The 20403-nt window shown below is 39.0% G+C and overlaps 1 protein-coding gene across 21 annotated transcripts in view; it reads right to left on the minus strand.

Annotated features, from left to right (window-relative positions):
- TENM3 (teneurin transmembrane protein 3) overlaps nt 1-20403 on the minus strand; it is a 1264592-nt gene that overhangs the window by 64760 nt on the left and 1179429 nt on the right. For all 21 annotated transcript variants that reach the window (XM_053402551.1, XM_053402561.1, XM_053402557.1 and 18 more), the window contains 5 exons: nt 18451-18661; nt 17909-18010; nt 17537-17731; nt 15334-15534; nt 11463-11648 (listed from right to left, as the gene is read on the minus strand). In XM_053402551.1, coding sequence (XP_053258526.1) covers nt 11463-11648; nt 15334-15534; nt 17537-17731; nt 17909-18010; nt 18451-18661 — 895 coding nt within the window. The remainder of the gene's footprint in view (nt 1-11462; nt 11649-15333; nt 15535-17536; nt 17732-17908; nt 18011-18450; nt 18662-20403) is intronic.

Raw genomic sequence — 20403 nt, forward strand, 5'->3', positions numbered from 1 at the left:
TTACTCCCAACTTGCAGTGGCAACAGCCTAGCGTAGCATGTATCGACTGATCTACGAAGGTAGTTTCATTGAAACACTTACCAAATGTAGCTTTAATCAGCACGTGTGAATTCACTCTAAGATAATATCAGTGAAGCTGAACCTGGTTTTCCCTTTTTGTAAGAGTCATTAGTGACATTATGCAGGATGAGATGGTGGAGTGAATTGGTGCCATTCCAGTCTGTACTCTTTCTGACTGCCTATTTTTCGATGCACCATGGAGAATGCTACTGCTTGGTGCATCCCTGGAATCTTAACTTGATGAGCAAATCTCTTAAAGAGAGATTACGATGGGATATTCAGGTGTGATAGGCACAAACATAGATTTCTGTAAGTGATGATCAGCAATGTGAACTGAGCACAGAAGGCAGACATTGTAGCACAGGTGAAATGTGGTTGGTGACTCACTTCTTTTAGGAGACAAGTTGGCATCTTACTAGATCAGAGCTTTCCAAATTGTGTGTCGTGACACCTTAGTGTGTCTGCTGCAGTGTGTAGGCATGTGGCATAAATGCTGCCCACGCTCCTCCTTGGGCTGGAAAGTGGTTAGTTTACCCTCTGGTTTACTAGCAAAACTGAATTACTGTGTTGTGAAATGATGTGTGTCTAAAAAGTTTGTCACCAGCATGAAAAGTCTGGAAAGCTTTGTACTAGTACCTAGATGACGCCGGCAGGAAGCACACCTGACCATTGCTTCCAATTGGTACACGGCAATAAAAACAGAAATATTCCCAGATTTTTTGCTGCAGCAGATAAACATGGCTACCCCTGTGCAATTTACAATAGCTACATGCAGAATGAAAGATTTGAACCAGACTATACGGAAAGATAAAAGTTGTGTGTCATGTACATCTGTACTGATGGCTCCATGTGTCCATACAATTAGTGGCTCAGTGTATGCACTAAATAGGAAGAAATAATAAAATGGAATTGTACAGGACCCGGTGTGGAACGTAGGGACGTCTGTGGGCAAGACACAGAAAGGATAAGTGAAAAAGGAAGCCATACATTCGGGAGGTGAATTTAAGGAAAGATGTGGGAAGGTGGAAGGGAGGAGAAAAACAGCACGGGTACTTCCAGGAGAGTGTTCATTAGGGAATGAGTGTTCATGCACACAAATTTTTTAGTGTCCACATGATATCATTGGTGTATCATTTCATTCAGATTTATCCTTTCCACAGAAAATCTAGTAAATTAAAAGAACCTGTTGCCAACAACCTGCGTGTGTGAGATATCTGAGCAGTCTGTTGGCAATATTAAGTCCCCCATTGGGAAACATTGTAAGTACAGAGGTAGCTTGCTGAAAGGAGTATGTGTAATGGAAGACTAGGGTGGGATTTAACGGGGGAATCTTACAGCATTTATAGAGCTAACTGGTGAGTAGGTAACAGAGAGGAGTATCTAGACTGGAGAAAAGGTTAGGTTAGAGAAGATGTGTAAGAAAAGTCATTAAGTTGTGTTTGAAGACAATGGTACCAAAGGGTTGGAAGGAGTGTGATGGGAGATGGGGGATAAAGACTAGACAGGAAGATCATATGATGCTATCTTCATCTGCCAATTGGCTTCTCTCTCCTAGTTTGCCATGCCCAGGGTCTGGCAGAAGCTCCAGTAAAAGAAATGGGGGAGAGGAAATGAAAACCATGGCCAAAGGCATTGCAACCAATATTCCAAAACTTACTCTTTGCTCAGAGCAGACCCTCTGAAATTAATAGACCTAATTTAGTAGTGTTCATTAATATCAGTGGGTCTATTCTGAGTAAAACTTAGTTGAATACCACCCTTACAATAATTAACATAAATTTGGTGGAAGTATAAATATAGTTAATACTGTACATAAATAACAGCTCCATACCAAAATAAATACTCAGAGAATAGAAGGGCAAAACTAGGCTTGGTGCGTAACAAACTTGAATCCCATTTATTTCCCGAGAAAAATGATGCTTGTGGGAGGGTGATGTGCAATGGAAAAGAGAAGAGCACGGCACTTACCCCTTTTTTGAAGTTAAACACATTTCTGTAACTCTGGTGGGAAAATAGCTCAAGGTAGTTTGATATGGAGCTGAGAAGCAGGCAGAGAAAGGATTATGTAGTGCCTGTTACTTCTCCACTCTGTATCATTTCCTCCTGGATGAAATTTTACTATAAAATTTCAAATTTCACTATAAAAATATAGTTGCTTTGCTAGCAAAAGCTCAGACCTTCGAAAAATATGAGCATCTCACCCCCCCCCCAAAAAAACCCCTGAGCCTCACAGCTTCTTAAGAAAATCTCTCAGATGACAATGGTGGAAATAAAACAAATTTTGAATTATATAATTTGTTGGCTTAGTACTATTAAGAAATTTGACAATAATTGTGGGAGGGCATGGTGGGAATACATTAGGATTCACATAAGATTACTTAAAAGATTTCTAATAGCTTCTGTAATCAACTAATGTAAGGAACATCAACAAACTGCAGAGTGAAAACAAGCATAGCAACAAGAAGAAAAATTATTCACCTCCATTGTAATTTCTCCAGCAATAAACTATTAAAGCTGGCAGGAAAATTCCCATTTACTATTATGTTTTTTTTAACAACAGGTCTTAATGCAGGCTTTCTAAAATTTAATGCTTTTCATTAGTCTTCCATTAGAGATATAAGTAGGTATCCCCCTTAGATTATTCATATGCTAGCTCCTGTAGATATGACAGAATAGCTACAGCCTGCAAAAAAGTATATATTAAATCCATTTATTCCAATCATCTCCTGTTTAAATCAGCATGAACAGCATGCTCAGTGATTTGATGTTCCTTAATTGGTACTCACTGCACTGTTTTATTACTGATTACCCTGTCATAAAGGATTATAGCAGTGACATAATTTTCAATGCAGTATAACAAATTCATATTCATATTAGTTTATTCATGCCCTTTACGAGATATTTTCACTTACCATGATCTTTCTTGTCTAGGGCTAGAATAAAAAAGAAAAATACTAACTATCCTGTTTTGCGCACAGCTTTTCAACATGACTGTAAGCTAGGATGTCATGCTAGGGGTAAAATAATTGACCCGGTATTAAAAATGCCTCCCTACCACTTAAAATGAAATTTAAATAAAACTTGCAGGCAAAGCTGCGACACAAATTCCAATGGCTAATTCCATGAAACACAAGCTGGTGAATTCATACTCAGATTTGGGCACAATGACTGATGCACTGGAGAAATTTCATAATTTTTGCCTTGAAAACTTACAAAGGTTGTTATGCTCACGGTGCTATGAATATTCTTGGTGATGTTTTGGCAGTAGTTATCACCAGATGTAATTTAGTACCAGAAACCTACTGCATGATACAGGATTGGGTAGAGAAGGAACAAGTAACGGGAGACTCCTGAGTATATTTCAGCTACCTCAGAGTCACTTAAGGTCCCACCTCTCTAATATTTGAAACTGAATTTCCTCCTTTGGTTCCAAAGGGGACCCAAAGCCTTATCCTGGTCCTCTGAAACACCCCACCCCAAACCACTCTAACATATTTTGCTCCACCAATATCAGCGCTCCAACATTGCTAGGGCCACAGAAGTTGCTACAGACGTGGAGAGGGAGCCATATTGGCTCTCCAATCATGGAGTTATCTACATGATGTATTCTGCGACCCCAGGTCAAAGGATTGCAGTCCTAGGAGATAAAAAGAATACCAGACACAGAGATTACTCTTAGAGATGGATTTTAGTGCTAACTAGGAAATACGGTCATAACTTGGAAGTCAAATGGAATCCGTTCTGGAAGTCTGTTAGACTTCCAAAATGTTCAGAAGCCAAAGCACGGATTCTGATTGGCTGCAGGAGCGTCCTGCAGCCAATCGGAAGTCACACCAGACATTCGGCTTCCGAAAATTGTTCAAAAACCGGAACATTCACTTCCAGGTTTTAATCGTTCGAGAGCTGAATTGTTCGGGAGCCAAGGCGTTCAGGATCCAAGGTATGTCTGTAAATGCTTAGGGTGACATGTGCTGCTGTGTGTGGTGGTAAGGATTTTGCTTTGTGATTGAAGGCAAATAGGCCAGCAAAGCTGTTTAGGGCTTGAGCATTAGTTTTGTGATGAAGCATTAAATAAACCATTATTGAAAATTAATTACTATATTTCCTTTAACCTTGTGGTAGCCCTACAATTAACCTTGTGGTAGCCCTACAATTAATGCCATTTGGGACTTGACCAGAAAGGATGGAGGCAGTCTCCTTGTGATAGTGCTGCTTAATGCCCAAAGAGTCATGAAACCAATTATCATAAAGGAAGGAAAAGAAAGAAAATAAGACAAGCTTTCCTCAAAAGAAACGTAGCAACCTGCTTAAATTAGTGTGGACATCCATGAACATATTTTTCCAGTGCAATCTGCGTGAATGTTAAAACATTCAGAAAACTAGGAAGCTGATGTCAGCATATCCTAACATGACTGCAGAGTAACTCTGTGGTAGAAAACTGTGCAAGTATGTAGCAGTAGCTACGCTTAGTTATGCGATCTTTCATAACCTCCACGCAGGCCTGAACTGAAACTATTTGTCTACATTAATTGTAATTAGTGTCACATTGCTGTAGATTCAGTCACATAATATCTTCAGTTTCACATGCAATACCTAATATTTTCAGAATTGACAGATGGTATTTCTGTTTTCCCAAGTCTTCTCTTTTATTATCAAAATACTGTCATTTTCTGAAGTGTTCAAAGTTCTGTGCTGACAGAGGCCTTTATTTCTTCCCACAGAGAATGCTTACTCTTCACTTTCTAATTCTGCAGAAGTAAGAATAATTCTGAATTTGAACCTACAATTGTAATAGATTGCACTTTTTCTTGCATAGCTTGTAGAGTGCCAGACCAGCTGTATTCTTTGAACATTTTGTCCTCTCGTATATCTATCAATTTCCTGTGCAATAGCTGCTACTAACTTCAATGTCTTCACAGCACGTCTGCAATTTTAAAACTTACAAACTTCCTTCGTGCAGGCTTTTTTTTTAAACTACTTGTGTAAAGTTCTATGTTCCCCATTTAAATCTGGTAAGAGCATTTATGTTTTTATTGTAACATTTCAAATAGGATTAGAGTAGACTTTGGACTACTTAACTGCTAATTAGCTATTAGTATGAAGGCAGCTAAGTGCTATTTATGTACCTTGTTAAAACCATGTAAAATCATATATGTACATGGCACCATGGCACAGAATGCCTGTCTTATTTATAGTGCCATTTAAAACAAGCTTTTAAAATCTCGCCATTACTCACACCATTTTTTGATGTTAACGTGCAGGAGAACAAACTTCCAGCAGCTTCATCTAGCAAGATATATCTAGTAACAAACAATAGGCTGCTTGAGAAGCTACAGGTTCTGTTGCATTAGGCCTGAACCAGCAGTAGCTCACTATTCTAAAATCTGTCTGTGCTTTCAGTTTCAAATAGTCTTCCCTGGAGCCATAACCTTCAAAAAGCCCCCTAGTCACCCAGCTTTGCCTTCTTGCCCCACAGACTTGACAAGTACACAATCTCTGTACTTCCATGAGCCCAGCAATTCAGTACAAATAATCCTGACTTTGCCTCCCAATTGATGGGAGGTGCAAAAAACAGGATTCAAGTAATCCAGACTAGTCTGCTACTAGATGTCTCCAACTCCTTTCTGCCTAGCTCCACAAATCCAAAGGTCAATTCATTCTAAACAGCTTAGCCTTCTTGTAGGAAACAGAGAACTCAGGGAAGTCCCAGTTAACTATTCATGTCGCCTTAAGTTGGTTTTCCTCATACGCTGAGATGCATTCCACTAATGATATGCTTATTGCCCCCATCCATTTGAGACTAGGTTAAAATATACATGTCTCCCAGCCAGGTTAAAATATCACCAAAACCTAACTCCATCTCTTCTCTGAATGCTTAATGGCATACACTCACATTTATACCACTTACTTTGAACCACATGAATATGTATATAAATATTAATTTTGGACAGAACGATCATTGTTTCCACACCATAACAATTAAACAGCTGTAATGCCTGTCATGAGTTAAGTGTTTGAGCTGCAGGCAAGTTCTTTAAACAGATGGTCTTACTCACCCATATTTAACGTTACAGATTTATTTCAAAAGGGCTGTTGACAAATCAGAATGCAGCTGAATTTTAATGCAGGTTTTCTAATTTGCAATGTAAATTACCTAACAATAATAATGTGTATAGAAAGAAAAAAATTATGAAGCTTTTTAATTGGAGCCACTAATACAACACTTGAATATAGTAGATTCCTACCAACGTAATTATTTGCTAATTCCATTCGACTAAATGCGTTTAATGGCAAAGCAGCTGGTGAAGCATTCACTTTTATAGTGTTCCTATCACAGTTATTTAATTTACCCAAGATAAGTGTCAGCTAAATTGCAAAAACAATAGCCTATCGCTAACAATCTCCCTTCCAACTTTACACTCTTGCTCAGTTGGGTGTGAATCAATGCAACTTACATGGACCTAAAGTTAAGCACACAACTCTGCATTTAGTTATAAGCTGATCTCATTGATACTTCATCACATGTCCAATTGCATCCTATAATTATTTTAGAAAGAGAACTTAATTTACTTTATTCTGAAATAGTCAGGGCTGGTCCACCCATTAGCCACAGTAAGACCTTTGTCTCAGGCAGATGGAGAGGTCCTGTCAATCTCTCTCTCTCTCTCTCTCTCTCTCTCTCTCTCTCTCTCTCTCTCTCTGTGTGTGTGTGTCCCCCAGCCCAGACACACTCTCAGTGCCATTACGCCACTGACTGTGGGTCAGTGCTGCCACCAGCTCCCCCCTCCCTCCACTGTCTGCTACGGAGTGTGAAGCTGCAGCAAAGCTCTCAGCAGCAATTCTTACAGGGCTCTCTAGGTAACATATGCCTCACTTTGAAGAACAGTTCCTCCTCAGAGTGAGTCATTGTGGATAAAGTGGTCTCTGAGAGTGCCTGCATGATCCCTGCATTGCCATGGCGAATGCAGCCTAAAGTTAAAAATGTATTTATTGCTATGCCAACAAAGCAGCACAAGACTTTGTCAGATGAGATGACTCTGGTCAGCCTTGGCACACTTGTGTTGCTATTGATGATGTAGTGGCAAAAGCAACAGCAGCAGGTCAACATGCTGGGACAGTGGCAGCTGCCAGTATGCCTCAGGTGGCAGAAAGTCTTGCACTAGCCCTGGAAATGGGATACAAAAGCATATAAATACCACAAAATGCTAGTGACCGAATCCAGTATCTGCATTCAGTTCAACAGAACAACTCAATCTACATACATTAACTGAAACAGCAATACAGAATGGGTCCCTCCATTCAAAACATTACAGCATTCTTTGAATTGTACAATGTACTTTATCAGTAAGTTTTGTCGAGCAGGTTTTGGCGCAGTGATGGAGAACTTGTAGCTTTCCAGATGCTATTGGAACTCCAGCTCCAGCTTCCGATAGCCAAGGATATTAAAAATTGTGGCTGCATTAACATCTTGAAAGCTATAAATTCATTGTGTCTATTTTAGTGCCTGATTCTCAGTTCCACATGGACCAGCGTTATAGAGAGTTATCTTTCCATGAAGGCAATCTTAAGTGAGACCAGTAAGGAGCAGAGTGGTCAGTCCACTGTCATATCCCAAGTACAGCCAGCTCTTACCCATTTTTCTTTGCTATCCTAGTTCTAGGTTGACAAAAGATGAAAGGTCAAAAGATCGAGCCACTGGGAGACAACTGCTGCCCAGCCTTGGGCCCATTTCAAAGTTTGCTGCTTGCTGGGCTGGGTGTGTAATGCGTGCCATCCTTAGTCTCAGTGTTACACCTGTAGAACTCAGCAAGGAGGATGAGAAGGACAAACCAATAATAAGTTGGCTCTGCCCATCATTGTCTCTGGCACCACCTACTGCCTGGCCTTCCCACCTTCTGCCCTACCTGTCCCAATGAGCACCAACCACTACAGACTCCACTCATTATTATTTGTTGCTTCTGAACTGATGCTCACACAAGTTAGATCCAGTTAAAAGCTATATTAAAACTAGGTTAACATCTCAACAGTTACAGAGCACTGGTTTCCAATGCCTCCCACGTCTGCACTCAGTAGGAAGAAGGCTGATAAGACAGATGATCTTCAGGCCAGTCTGAATTGATGCGTGTAGATGAGCTTTGGACTTGAAAACAAGGAGAGGTTGTGCTCACTTTTACCGAATGTATGCTCACAAGGGTTCACACAGCTATTTGTTAACACAGCTATTAACTTGGTAAAATGTGAAAAGCTTGCAGTTCTCCTGGCATGTAACTCTGAACAATGGACAAGTTCTCAACTTTGGAGAGCGAGGAAGTGCATGCTGATCATATTAGTGAGAAGTAAACTCTACGGTGTGCAAGCTATCAATAAACATAGGTTTAAGGAAGCATCTGATGCACGTTTCCACTGAGAACTTCTATTAGTTTTTGAAAATGTTTAATTTCTTTCCCACCTAATTTTCAATTACTCTTTCTATTTGTATTCAGCAGGGCACATATTTAGAAGCCCCCCAAAAATCCCATCTCTCCAGTTTAAGGAAAGGTAGTCCTTTGAGGTGTTCTCTGCTAATAGTGCTTTAAACACCAAGCTGTTTATTGAGTTACATTGATTTTCATGTAGATGCAGGCAATTCAAATGGAAATCTGGCCTAGGGGAAATCCTAATTCCTTTAAGCTACGAAATACCTGCTATTTGTTTTTATTTCTTCACTACATTGGAAAGCAAGATCATTAATGATCACAAAGACATGCTTTGTTCAGGAAAAAAAATTTAGTCAAGCTGGTCAGTGCACCTCTGTTAAACACCAAGGCTGATGTGAGATTTAGGAAGCCAATCAGTGAAAATTTGAAAATGAAACAGCTGGGGAATTAGCTGTTAAACACTACATACAAGACTAAAACATTTGGAATCTGGACAGAATTTCAATCTTGCACCTTGTATCTTGTTTTATTAAGCATCATGATTGTACGATTAGTAAGTATTGCTGTACAAACGCACATGGTGCAATTATTATGCTGCATTGTGTTATTTCCCCTTTTTCCCATTTGAACCCTGTAATAGGGTTACAAAGATTCTCAGAAATGTAGGTGGTGTAAGTTATTCCTCTTGACAATGATTGCAGACTCCTTTTTCTACTGCTATTGGATAGTGATCACAGACTTACTGGGAGCACCACAAGGGCTGGGTGCAATACACTTTGTTTTGTTGTCATTATGCAGGTTTTATTTTTCTCTAACATTATTTTATCTGTACTGACAGAAGGTTGGATCCAAAATACCAATTCTGTTGGGGGAAAACTGTTTTCGTTGGAAGAATGGAATCCTGAGATCCAACTCATTGGTTCTACCCATTTTCTCTTTTCAAGCTTTCTATCATTGTATTTATTTATACACACAGCTTCCGTTTACCAAACATAGTATATGCTCCATGGAAATTGTTCATTAGGCAAGCGTTTGCATAACGAGTCCACAATTTCCATTGATTCCTAGGGGAACATTTGTAATTGGGGATTTGTCAGATCTGTCTCCATGGTTTCTTCCTAAAATGGCTGCAGCCAATCAGCATGTCTCTCCCAAAGAACAAAAACTGATCTGTCTGATCTCTCCTGCTTGCCAATTTGTCTGATCTTGTTCCCTCCCTCTCTGCACAGTTTCTGTCTAAAACTGTCTGCAGCCAAACATCAAAGCACAAACAAACAAGAAAGTAGGCAGACTCCCGCTGTTCAGATATCTGAACCTGCAGAGTGTACAGCAAGGTTTGGGCATAATTCTTTATATTCAGATAAGTTAATTTTTGCATAGCGAGTGGATAGCAGGATCTGCATGTGTAAGAAATTATAGTTTACTCTTGTAACATACATACATACATGCATGCATATATTACACAAGACAGCTTTTATGTGTTGTTGTCATCAATAAATACACTCTAGCACCAATATTAAATGAATAAATTTGGTATTCTATAAGTTTAAAATTGGTAAATGGAATTTCAAAGTATACTTATAATAAAATTAATCCATTAATCCATTTTGGCATAGCTATTCTCATAGCTGCAGGCTGCAATTCTGTCCCCATCGATTAGGGTTTAAAGAGATTGGTGAGACTGAAAGTTATTGGGAACCATGACTAGGTATAAGGGGAAACTGGATATATATGGGATTAGAACTGTTGCTGAATTAGTCAGTCATTGCAGGAAAATGGAAGCCCTACCCAAACCACTTTAATGTTTAAAAGCTTAACAAATATCCAAAACAATTAATGTATTATTGCAAAAGCAGTAATGCAATAAATACACGGGCAACGCATAGTTTTGAAATCTAGTCGAACCCCCTGCCTTCCCAATGCTGATGAAAAAAACCCTGTTGTGTCTAATACATTGGAAAAAAATGTGCAAGAACAGTTCATCCATATATAATTGTAATCCATGTAGGTCGGTGAGGCCAACAGAAGAGTGATTTGCTGAATAATTACAAGCTGACAAGCTAAAGCTTAGCGATAGGCTTTGTCTCCCACATTCATTTTACCATAGACTTTTAAAAGGAGCAGGAAATATGGAGACAAATGTGAAGGATCACTATGAAAAGTCTTCCTTCATTTGTCCTCTTTGTGATCTTTAATGACTTATCATGGATCCAACTTAGTTAGATATCAAAGGTTATTTGGTCAAAGACTGGTTTCTGAAAAGAAACATAACAGAATTCTAAGAAAGAAAATTTTAAGAAAGAAAAAAGGCATCTTTCTTTTATATCCATATAATATGCAGGATGTAAAGGAAAAATGAGTCTTGTACTACAAAAACATAAGGCCTCTGCTCTTGCTTGCACAAAAAAAACAAACCTATGAATGGAAGTGCTGAAAGTCAGCAAGTTGCTCAATTTGTCGAAACAGAAGCTTTGTGGAAATGTTAAATAATTCATTATGCCTGCTAACAAAACTCAACAAAAATTATTTCAGGGTGCTAGATTTCCTGGCAAACAAACCAGCTTTTATGTTCATGTACAATGTTTCTTTAGTTTCCTTTGTTAATAAAGGTGAAATGAGATGCACGACTACAAGCTAAAATCAGAAAAGCTGGTATAAACGAACTGATTTATCCAATGATTAGGAAGAATACTAAAATAGTTATCATTGGAGTCAGTGAACTTATGTGTAGAGAAAACCAAGAAAAAATTGAATAGAGATTCTTGCCCCTTCCATCTGGGGTGAGATAAGGATTGATGATCCATCATATAATCATTTCTTCTTCTTTTTTTAAAGTAACAATTTCTTTACACAAACTGACAAGTGAAAATATTCCATTTGAAGGAACAGGCTTCAAAGTGCTAAATTTCTGATTCAGACAAGGTCAGGACCTCTGGCTTTTTAAGTTCAGTATTGAAGAATAATATTAAAGCACAGTTAGCCTACCAATCGTGCAGTGCTCGCCATTCCAGCCTTGGCTGCATTCACACTTCCCATCTTTACATGTTCCATGTTCAGCACACCGAGGGTGACATGCTCTCTGACTGCAGGATGGCCCAGTCCAGCCTTCTTCACAACGACAAGTTCCACCCATGCAGACGCCATGTGTGCCACAGTCAACAGAACAGATTTCTGCATCAGAAATAAACAGCAGGAGATAGGATGATGGGGTTGGGGTGGGGGTGAGAAAGAACACAATAATTAGCCAAATTCCTGATCCAACCTGATCACAGAGGAAGGCAAACCCTTTGAAAATGTAATTTAAAAAGTTACTATAAAAGCATTTTCAGGAAGCTCTCAAGAGGTTGGGGAATCTACATCTTAGCTAATGCTCTATTAGTTGCCCAGGAGATTTAGGGATGTCTATCTACCACAGCTTTTCTTCAGTTAGCTTTGAGTATTTTAAAATTAGATTTCCTAATCACATATATCTTAAGACTCACCTGTTCTTACACATATGAGGATTTATGTAATATTCTTACTGAGCATTGAGATCATATGCACTGAAAACTAATAGTAGCTACAGCAGAAAATCTTGCTTTAACCCACAGAAAAATAAAGATACAACAATATCATGTTAATGTTTTGATTCTACCAGTGTTAAGCCTGAAGTCTTCCATTAAGGGAGTAAAAACAGCTATTCCTTTTGTCTATTTCCGTTCTATGATCTCCAGCACTTTTGTTCCTGAAATTGTCAGTCTAATGTATTATTTCATGTAACCTTGAAATTAAGTGTTTCCATTCTTGAAATCCTCATGATTGTTGAAATAAAGGGCACTGAGATAAAGCTCTTTCCTACTCTCTGCCCTATTGTGGCAACTTAATGTAACTACACTCCCAAGTCCACAAGTAAGTATAGTTTTTGTGTGGAACATCAACACAAGATAGATGCATTTTGTATGTGGGTGTCTATCCTTGAGCCCAAAATATCTTGTGTTCTGATTGGGTAGTTTTGGCATAGGCATTGGGAGTGAAACCAGAACCATCCTACCCGACTGCTGGATGACTGATTGGCAGGGTCGCCTCTGGGTTAAGGATCACCCTACGACCTACATCTGGGCATCTGGACACAAGCACTGCCCCTAGGACCCCTCTAACAGGGTACCCTGATCCACTGGAGTGGGGGCTGGGACGCCCAATCTCCTTCCTGCTTAGACTAAGGATCCAACCCAATGCCCTAACTGCCAGATTGGTTGTGACAATTGCTATGTGGTAGGCAAAAAACCCCAAACAGTATCAACTGACCATTTAACCCATTATTTACAGCAGGGGTGGGCAACCTTTTTTCTGTGGAGGGCCGCATATCCTCAGGGGTAATCTGTTGGGGACCACATGCAAGCGGTGGGTAGGGTTGGGCCAAAAGTGGATGAAGCCACCTGTTTTTTCTTTCACTCTGTTTGCCATGTTCTCCCACTCTGCCATCCTCATTCCTCCCATTATCTCCATCCTTGTTACCTGCATGACATTAGGCCAAGGGCTGCATGAAATTAGGGGAAAGGCCGCATGTGGGAGGTAGGCTGGTCACTTTTCATCTACAGTATTCAGTTCCTTATTTGTCGTCTTGTGAAAATGCACTGTGATTGCTAAAATAATAAAGTGTTTTCTAAGCTACATAAAACACTTTATTCTCATGCTGAATACAAGGTGTGAAATAATACTCCAGTCTATTACAGTTTGCATTCATCTCTCCTTCTTTTTTTGAGAGAATAGTTTTCTGTGGCGCTAATATGAGAAGGAAAAACATAGCTTAAGGGATATAGTTTAAGACTCTTAGAACAAAGCTGGCACAGCCATAAGATGTTTCATAAGCATATTATATGACTTCTGTCTCCTGAAAGAAAGAAACAGCAGAAAAAGCAATTCTGGAAACAAAGATCAGAAATTATTTGTGATAGATATTGAAATAGGAATGTAATAATAAAAAAGCTGAAAAGGATCCTTCCCCTGAGAAGTCATTGCTGTATCTCAAAGAGCTGTAGAACATTAAACATACTATCAAGACTTGTGACACATTTTATGCGCTAGAAGGTGTGGGAGCCAAGAGAGTTTCTCATATAATCTTTTTATATCTACTTTGAACTAAATGATGTATTTATTTATTATGAGATCTTGGATGGATTAACTTCAAAACTTCAACCCTGCTCTGGGAGGAAAAGGTTTATTTCAGAGGCCCCACCTTTTGTCTTCCATCTAATCAATTTTTCATTAGAGTGGAGGTGTTTATCAGCTTCTAGCACACTTGCTTTAAGCAAGGTGCGTCAGTCTTTGTAATGAACTTATTAATTAGAGTTAATTTAACTGAAGAGGAATTGGAGGGCTAATTAATGGACAAACTGCTGATGAAGACAGAGGAAAGCAAAGTTGATTTTAAACATCTCCCCCCCCCCCCCGCTAAACCTTTGGATGGAGCAAAACAACTTTTCCTTTTTCTCTTAGAATCTTAACAAAACAATTTTTTAATTAGGAACATGTATATATTGATTATCTACAGGTTATTTGAAGCATTTGGAGAATAAGGAGCAAACTAATTGGCGCTGTGGGTTAAACCACAGAGCCTAGGACTTGCCCATCAGAAGGTCGGCGGTTTGAATCCTCATGACAGGGTGAGCTCCCATTACTCAGTCCCTGCTCCTGCCAACCTAGCAGTTCGAAAGCACGTCAAAGTGCAAGTAGATAAATAGGTACCGCTCCGGCGGGAAGGTAAACGGCGTTTCCGTGCGCTGCTCTGGTTCGCCAGAAGCAGCTTAGTCATGCTGGCCACATGACTCAGAAGCTGTATGCCAGCTCCCTTGGCCAATAAAGCGAGATGAGCGCCGCAACCCCAGAGTCGGTCACGACTGGACCTAATGGTCAGGGGTCCCTTTACCTTTACCCTTATGGTGAAAGACAGCATAATATGATATGATACGATACGATACAATATAAGAAAAGAATGTTGTGGTGACTAATGTCAGCCTAGTTATTCTCAGGGGTGTTGACCCTTGGCCTGTTTGCCACTGCACTGCTACCCTCAGCGTCTGTCACTCTCTGGCAGCCATGCCACCAACACTCCTGCAGCCAGGCTGTAGGGCCTACCAAAGAATAGTGCCATTGTAGGACCCTGGCAGCATTATTGTTTGGTAAACTCAGCAGTCACCATCTGGTAGGAGCATAAGTGGTATTTGGCTGTATAAGAATGGATATATATATATATATATATATATATATATATATATATATATATATATAAATAAATAAACTGGCTAAGCCAGAAAATAAACATTAAGCATCATAAGGTGCTACCACTGACTTACTGCGACATCACAAGGTACAATATTAATGTTATTATAGTGCTGCAGGCTGGTACCTCAGCAAAAGGACTGCACTACCATCCTTTGAGTGAAGAAGAAATTTGCAGAGGCTTGTTTAATAGAAAACCTTCAAGTCTATGCAAAATGTCAGGCATACATGATGTGAACTTGGCTCACTCCCGTATTAATAAATGAAATGATTTTACTGATGATTTGTTAATTATTCTATATGATTTATGTTGCAATTGTAATGTTATTGCTACATATTGTTTGTCAGCTGCTCTGTGACTCGTGTGGGTAAAAAGCGGTGTGGAAATATATGAATGAAATGAAATGAATCAAGTGTTGGTGGTGGCAATCTGCTATCCTTGTATGGCCAATTTCAGTTACGTATTCCTACATGTTTTTTGCTTGCATTGCTTATAGCCTTTAGCTACACTGGGACCTAAATATAATATCATTCTAGAATATTGCCCAATATTAACAGCTAAAGCAAACAGATTTCTTTTTTTTTAAAAAGTCCTTACCATTGGAACAGTCAGGACCAGTCCAATTAGGGTCACAAGTGCATGTGCCACTTTCTTGAAGATACGTGCCATGGCCAGAGCACTGGTCTGGACACATAGTCTTCAGAATTTCACAGTTGTTACCGCCCCATCCTGGATTACAATGGCACTCTCCATGGATGCACACACCATGATTTGAACAGGCTGGATCTAAACAATCAGCTGAAACGGGAAGACAGTTTTGCATCTATGAGTTCTATCGTTATTTCCCATGAATTAGGCTACAGTATATTCATTCTTACACATGAGTAAACAAGCACAACAATTCAGTGATCTGTATAATGCTCCTATTAGGCTCTGAAAAAGGAGAGAGTACAAAGCAGAAGAAACCTTCAATTCCTCGCTATGCTCCTTTTACTTAAACTACAAGTTAACAGAACGCAGCAGCAAAAATCAATAGAGGTACACGCTTTAATCATCAGAAGGTCTAGAAAAAGACCTGGCTGTAATTGTGGCAGGGGCTGCAGAACAGGGCTTACTAAAACAAAATGATGATTATTTTAGCTCTCATTAAAAAAAGCAAGCTTCAAATCATAAAGGCAAGCAAACCAAACAAAATGCAACAGGCTGCCATCCTAACCCCACTGACCCACTTAATTCATGGAACTTATTTCTAAGTAGACATGGCTAGAATTGCAGCCTTAGAAGCTAGAATTCCCCTTTACATTCCCAATATATGTGCCTACATATTTTCTAATACCTGCAAGTTCCATGCCTAACTAGCCAACAAGCCAGAGGCACATGGAAGGCCTGAAGGCAGCTGCCAACTGCAACTGCACTCTCCCCACTTGTGATTTTCAGCAGTGGGAATTTAGAGGCAACTTGTCTCTGATAGTGGAGGAAGAACATAAACATTATGGCTAGTAGCCTTATCCTCACGAATTTTTCTAATCCTCTTTTAAAGCCAGCCAAGTTGGTGACCACCACTTCTTGTGAAAGCTAATTCCATAGTTTAACTTTGTGCTGTTTCTGTTCTTAATAGTTCAACATTCAGCTATTTTGGTTATCTACAAGGTCTAGTGTTCTGAGATAGGGAGATGCAAAATTTTATACACCTCTATCATGTCTTCTCTTACTATGGCTGCTTAGTTTGTTCCAAAATTTAAACCTTGTTGAAAATAGGCCTTTCCCTGTTCTAGCATAGAGATGTGCATGTGCATACTATATACAGATTTGGTCATTAGCTAGAAAGGAAGAATACTCTTTATGAATTAATCTTCTGAGTTATACCAGGGCAGAGTGAAGATGGCTTTACTGCAATATTCAGAACAAAGGAAACAGGTTTGAATTCATCTGAAGGTAGCTACTGAAATGAATACAAGTTAGGGGAGGTTCTGTTGCCCAAAGACCATGCATATGAATAGACTGTCTTAGTGGACTCTGCTATTCCTGTGTTGTGACAGCTGTGTACCACCATCAGCTTGTTTAGGAAATAAATGACTTGCATACCCTCTATCTTTCTTAATTCACTTTAATGTGCTTTAGTTGACGAGATTTAATTTAGCAATTTGACTCAATAAAACGTTACACTTGTAGGGTCAATGGTCTGAAAATTTAATTCCAGAGACTTAATTGTATTACTTTGTATGTGCAGATCAATAAAATCAATCTGATTGAGAATGGAAACGTGTGGGGTTTTTTCCATCTGGAAAAAATATCAGCACAGAGGAAAGGCTATCATAGTTATTTACACCACCACAACAGAAAAATTCTGTACTGTTTTTCAACATGAAGGATTTGAATTAGCACTTTCAGGAATGTAGTTTATGTAGGAGATTTTCAGTACATGCAATTTCTTCTACTATGTGAAAATACTGAGTCTTTTGTCAAACTATCTTTTTTCTTTCCTACATCATCTTAGCTCAGTAATGTAACAAAGAAGATCAAGCTCACAAGCTAAGAGATTAAAATGTATTTACACATTCAATAGTTAAGGAAACTAAAGTCTACAGTCCAAGAAAGATTTTCTAAATCCTATGTTTAATATGCTTGAAAGATTCTGAATGTGAATGATATGCATATAAAAGAGATGTTTTCATTAAATCTAAAATGTGCTAGCATCTGCATTTATTTGGTATTATATTTAGGGCCTAGAACATAATAGTGTAGCAAAGCACTTCTGAAGAATTACAGTCAAATCCTAAGTAAATGTTTATATATTTACCCTCCTCACAGTTTTCCCCTTTGTATCCAGAGTTGCAGGCACAAGAGCCCATGATGCAAATCCCACGACCTCCGCATTGAGGGTCAATGCACTGGGTGGTAGGCACATCACACTCTGTCCCTTTCCAGCCACTGTAGCAAAGACAGCGTCCTTTGGAGTACTGCCCATTGCCACTGCACAATACTGGGCAGGCTGCTGTGAAATAAAACATGACAGAAGACTTAACGCAATTCTTTTCAATCAAGCTTTAGAAGCAGAGGAACATCAAGACAACAAGTTGTACTTCAGTTTCTTTTTCTTGCTGCTCTAGTAACTACTTGTATTTCTGTTCTGTATTTGTATTGACTTAAGAAAGGAATTCAATTTATATACCTCTTGAACAATCAGGGCCCAGAAATCCAGCAAAACAATGGCATGATCCTGATACACACTCTCCGTTTCCATGGCAATTGCGGGGGCATTCCACCACAGACTCTGAAAGGAACCGTAAGAAGAGAAATTCTAATACCCTGCAATCACAGCAGTTAGCAAAAACAGAAGAGAACTCTTATTTAAATCACTTGTAAATGATAGCAAATTAAGACACTTTTAGGAGTGTGCGTGCTTAGCTTGTTTACTGCCTTTGAGAATGTAAATAGAGCTTAATTCATTTGAATTACTTGTAGAATGTTAAAGCAGTAACTTCTAACAAAATTCTATTTTAATAGAATTATTACAAGATCTTTGATAACAGAGCATAACAACATGTCATAAATATTTTAGTACACTTCAAGTAAGTCAGATTTTGACACAACTGTGTTCCATCAAAACAGATTTTCTGCAAAATACTCAAGATTGTCCAACAAAGAAGAAAATATTAGAGAATAGTTCAGCTTGCAACTTTTGTAAACGAACACAGTGAATGCAATTCTTACCTATGACAATTGTATTAAAAGACACTTGTTCTGCATTTTTCCCATCATTATAAAAAGCCAGATGCCAGATCCCAGCATCCAAATACTGGATGAAACCTGCTTCATGAAGACTGACAGACCTTGCCTGTCTACCTGCTCTCTCTGCCTCAAGAAGGTTGCGCTGTTCCTTTGCAATCAACCGGCTACCATCCAAAAGTTCCACAAAGTCATACTGCAAGGGAAAATTGCACAAAATGTACATATTATCCATCTACGTAGTGCTGCATTGATTATAGCCTTTAAAAAGTTACTAAATTAAAGCTTCAGTGCCTGAAGTATTTTCAACAGTTAATCTTTGAAGTAGTGTAGTGTGGAACACACAGTTCCTGTGTCAGCTTCCGTAATATGCTGCTTGCATGCCAACATCCTGACCTGTATGCTACCAGGAGTACATTTTCATGGCTGTACTCAGTCACTGAGACAGATGATTTTATATACTTTGCTGAAGGAAAGCCAACAAGATTAACTTTTGCACACAACTAGCAGTATAAGAATAGTCACCTAGAGGTAACCACATGATGATGGTAGCAATCAATGGCAGTCGATCTCCCTACAACTCAGTGACTCATTGTTTTATTTATTTCTTCTTAAGAACATAACAGAAAAGCTACAAATAGAGACACACTGATAATGGAAAACACTATATCAGCTTTAAGAGATAACATAGCTGTCAAAAGCACTATGTTTTATTAACAGCAACAAATAGGTTATCAGAGGCTTAGACAGAACAGTATTAAATATGCCAAAATTAGAGACAATCTTTAGTTGCTATGTGCATTACTTACTATTTTACACTCCAAATTAGGAAAAACTAGGTCAAGTTCTGGTGAAAGGTAAAGGCTAATAGGGTGAACTGGGAAATCTCTTCTTAGCCTGAACCCAGCTACTATCCTCAGACTCAGCATCCTATCAGCAATGGGAATAATAATAATACTGATCTATGCTAAAGGGTTGTTGCATGGAGTTACTATACAAGAAGAACTGTGAAAACTCAAAAAGTGAGCATCAATCAATCAGCAAAATTATTATGATTTATTACTATATCCTAAGTTCCTCAAATTCCCAGCACTGAAGCAATCACAGCTAAAATTGATTATTTTGTACTCATCCAGTAAATACGTTGCCCAGTTCTGACCACTCTGAAGTGGTGTTTGCCCATAATTTTATTTCTACACTAAATGTTTATTATGAATGCACAACCACTAAAGCAGTTCCCCATGTAGGAAGGGTTGTATTGCTTATGATCACTGCTGCTTCCCTGGAGGAGGAGGAGAAGCAAAGTGATGATGAGGTTGGGGCTGTGCAGGTACACCGGGAAAGCGAATCTGGCAGTCCCGTTGTGCACCTGCACAGCTTCAACAGTGCTGCCCCTCCTGCTCCCCTTCTTGGCAAGCTCCACCAAGACGCTTCTGAACGACTTCTATAAAAACTGGCACTCTTCTTTCATACTCACCACTCAACTACGTTCGATTTAAGTACGTGTATAAAATCACTAATTCATCCAAGCCAGTTATAAAGCCAGTTATTGTTACTTGAACTGTGACAATCATACTGTCATCTACTGATTTCAGAATGAGCCTCTGAACAGCATTAAACTGAAATACTTTGACCCTTTAATTGGATTAATTGGATATCCTTGTTTACTCAGAAGAAACCTAGTGTTTCTAGAAGGCTGCTTTGCAAGGTGTGTGTTTAATCATTTGGAAAGTCATCATTATGTCCTCCCAATATTGCCAGACTACAACTTCCAATCACAACAATACAAACACAACATGTAGGCTGATAGTAGAAAATATATAATAGAATAGTGATATCATTCAAATTATACGAGTAAGCCAATCAAAGTTCATATGTACAATATAGTAGAGTGGTAGTGAGGACCGTCAAGCCGTGTGTTCAAAACAGATGTCTAAG

This window comes from Podarcis raffonei, chromosome 9 (genome assembly GCF_027172205.1).
Source record: "Podarcis raffonei isolate rPodRaf1 chromosome 9, rPodRaf1.pri, whole genome shotgun sequence".
Taxonomy (NCBI): Eukaryota; Metazoa; Chordata; class Lepidosauria; order Squamata; family Lacertidae; genus Podarcis; species Podarcis raffonei.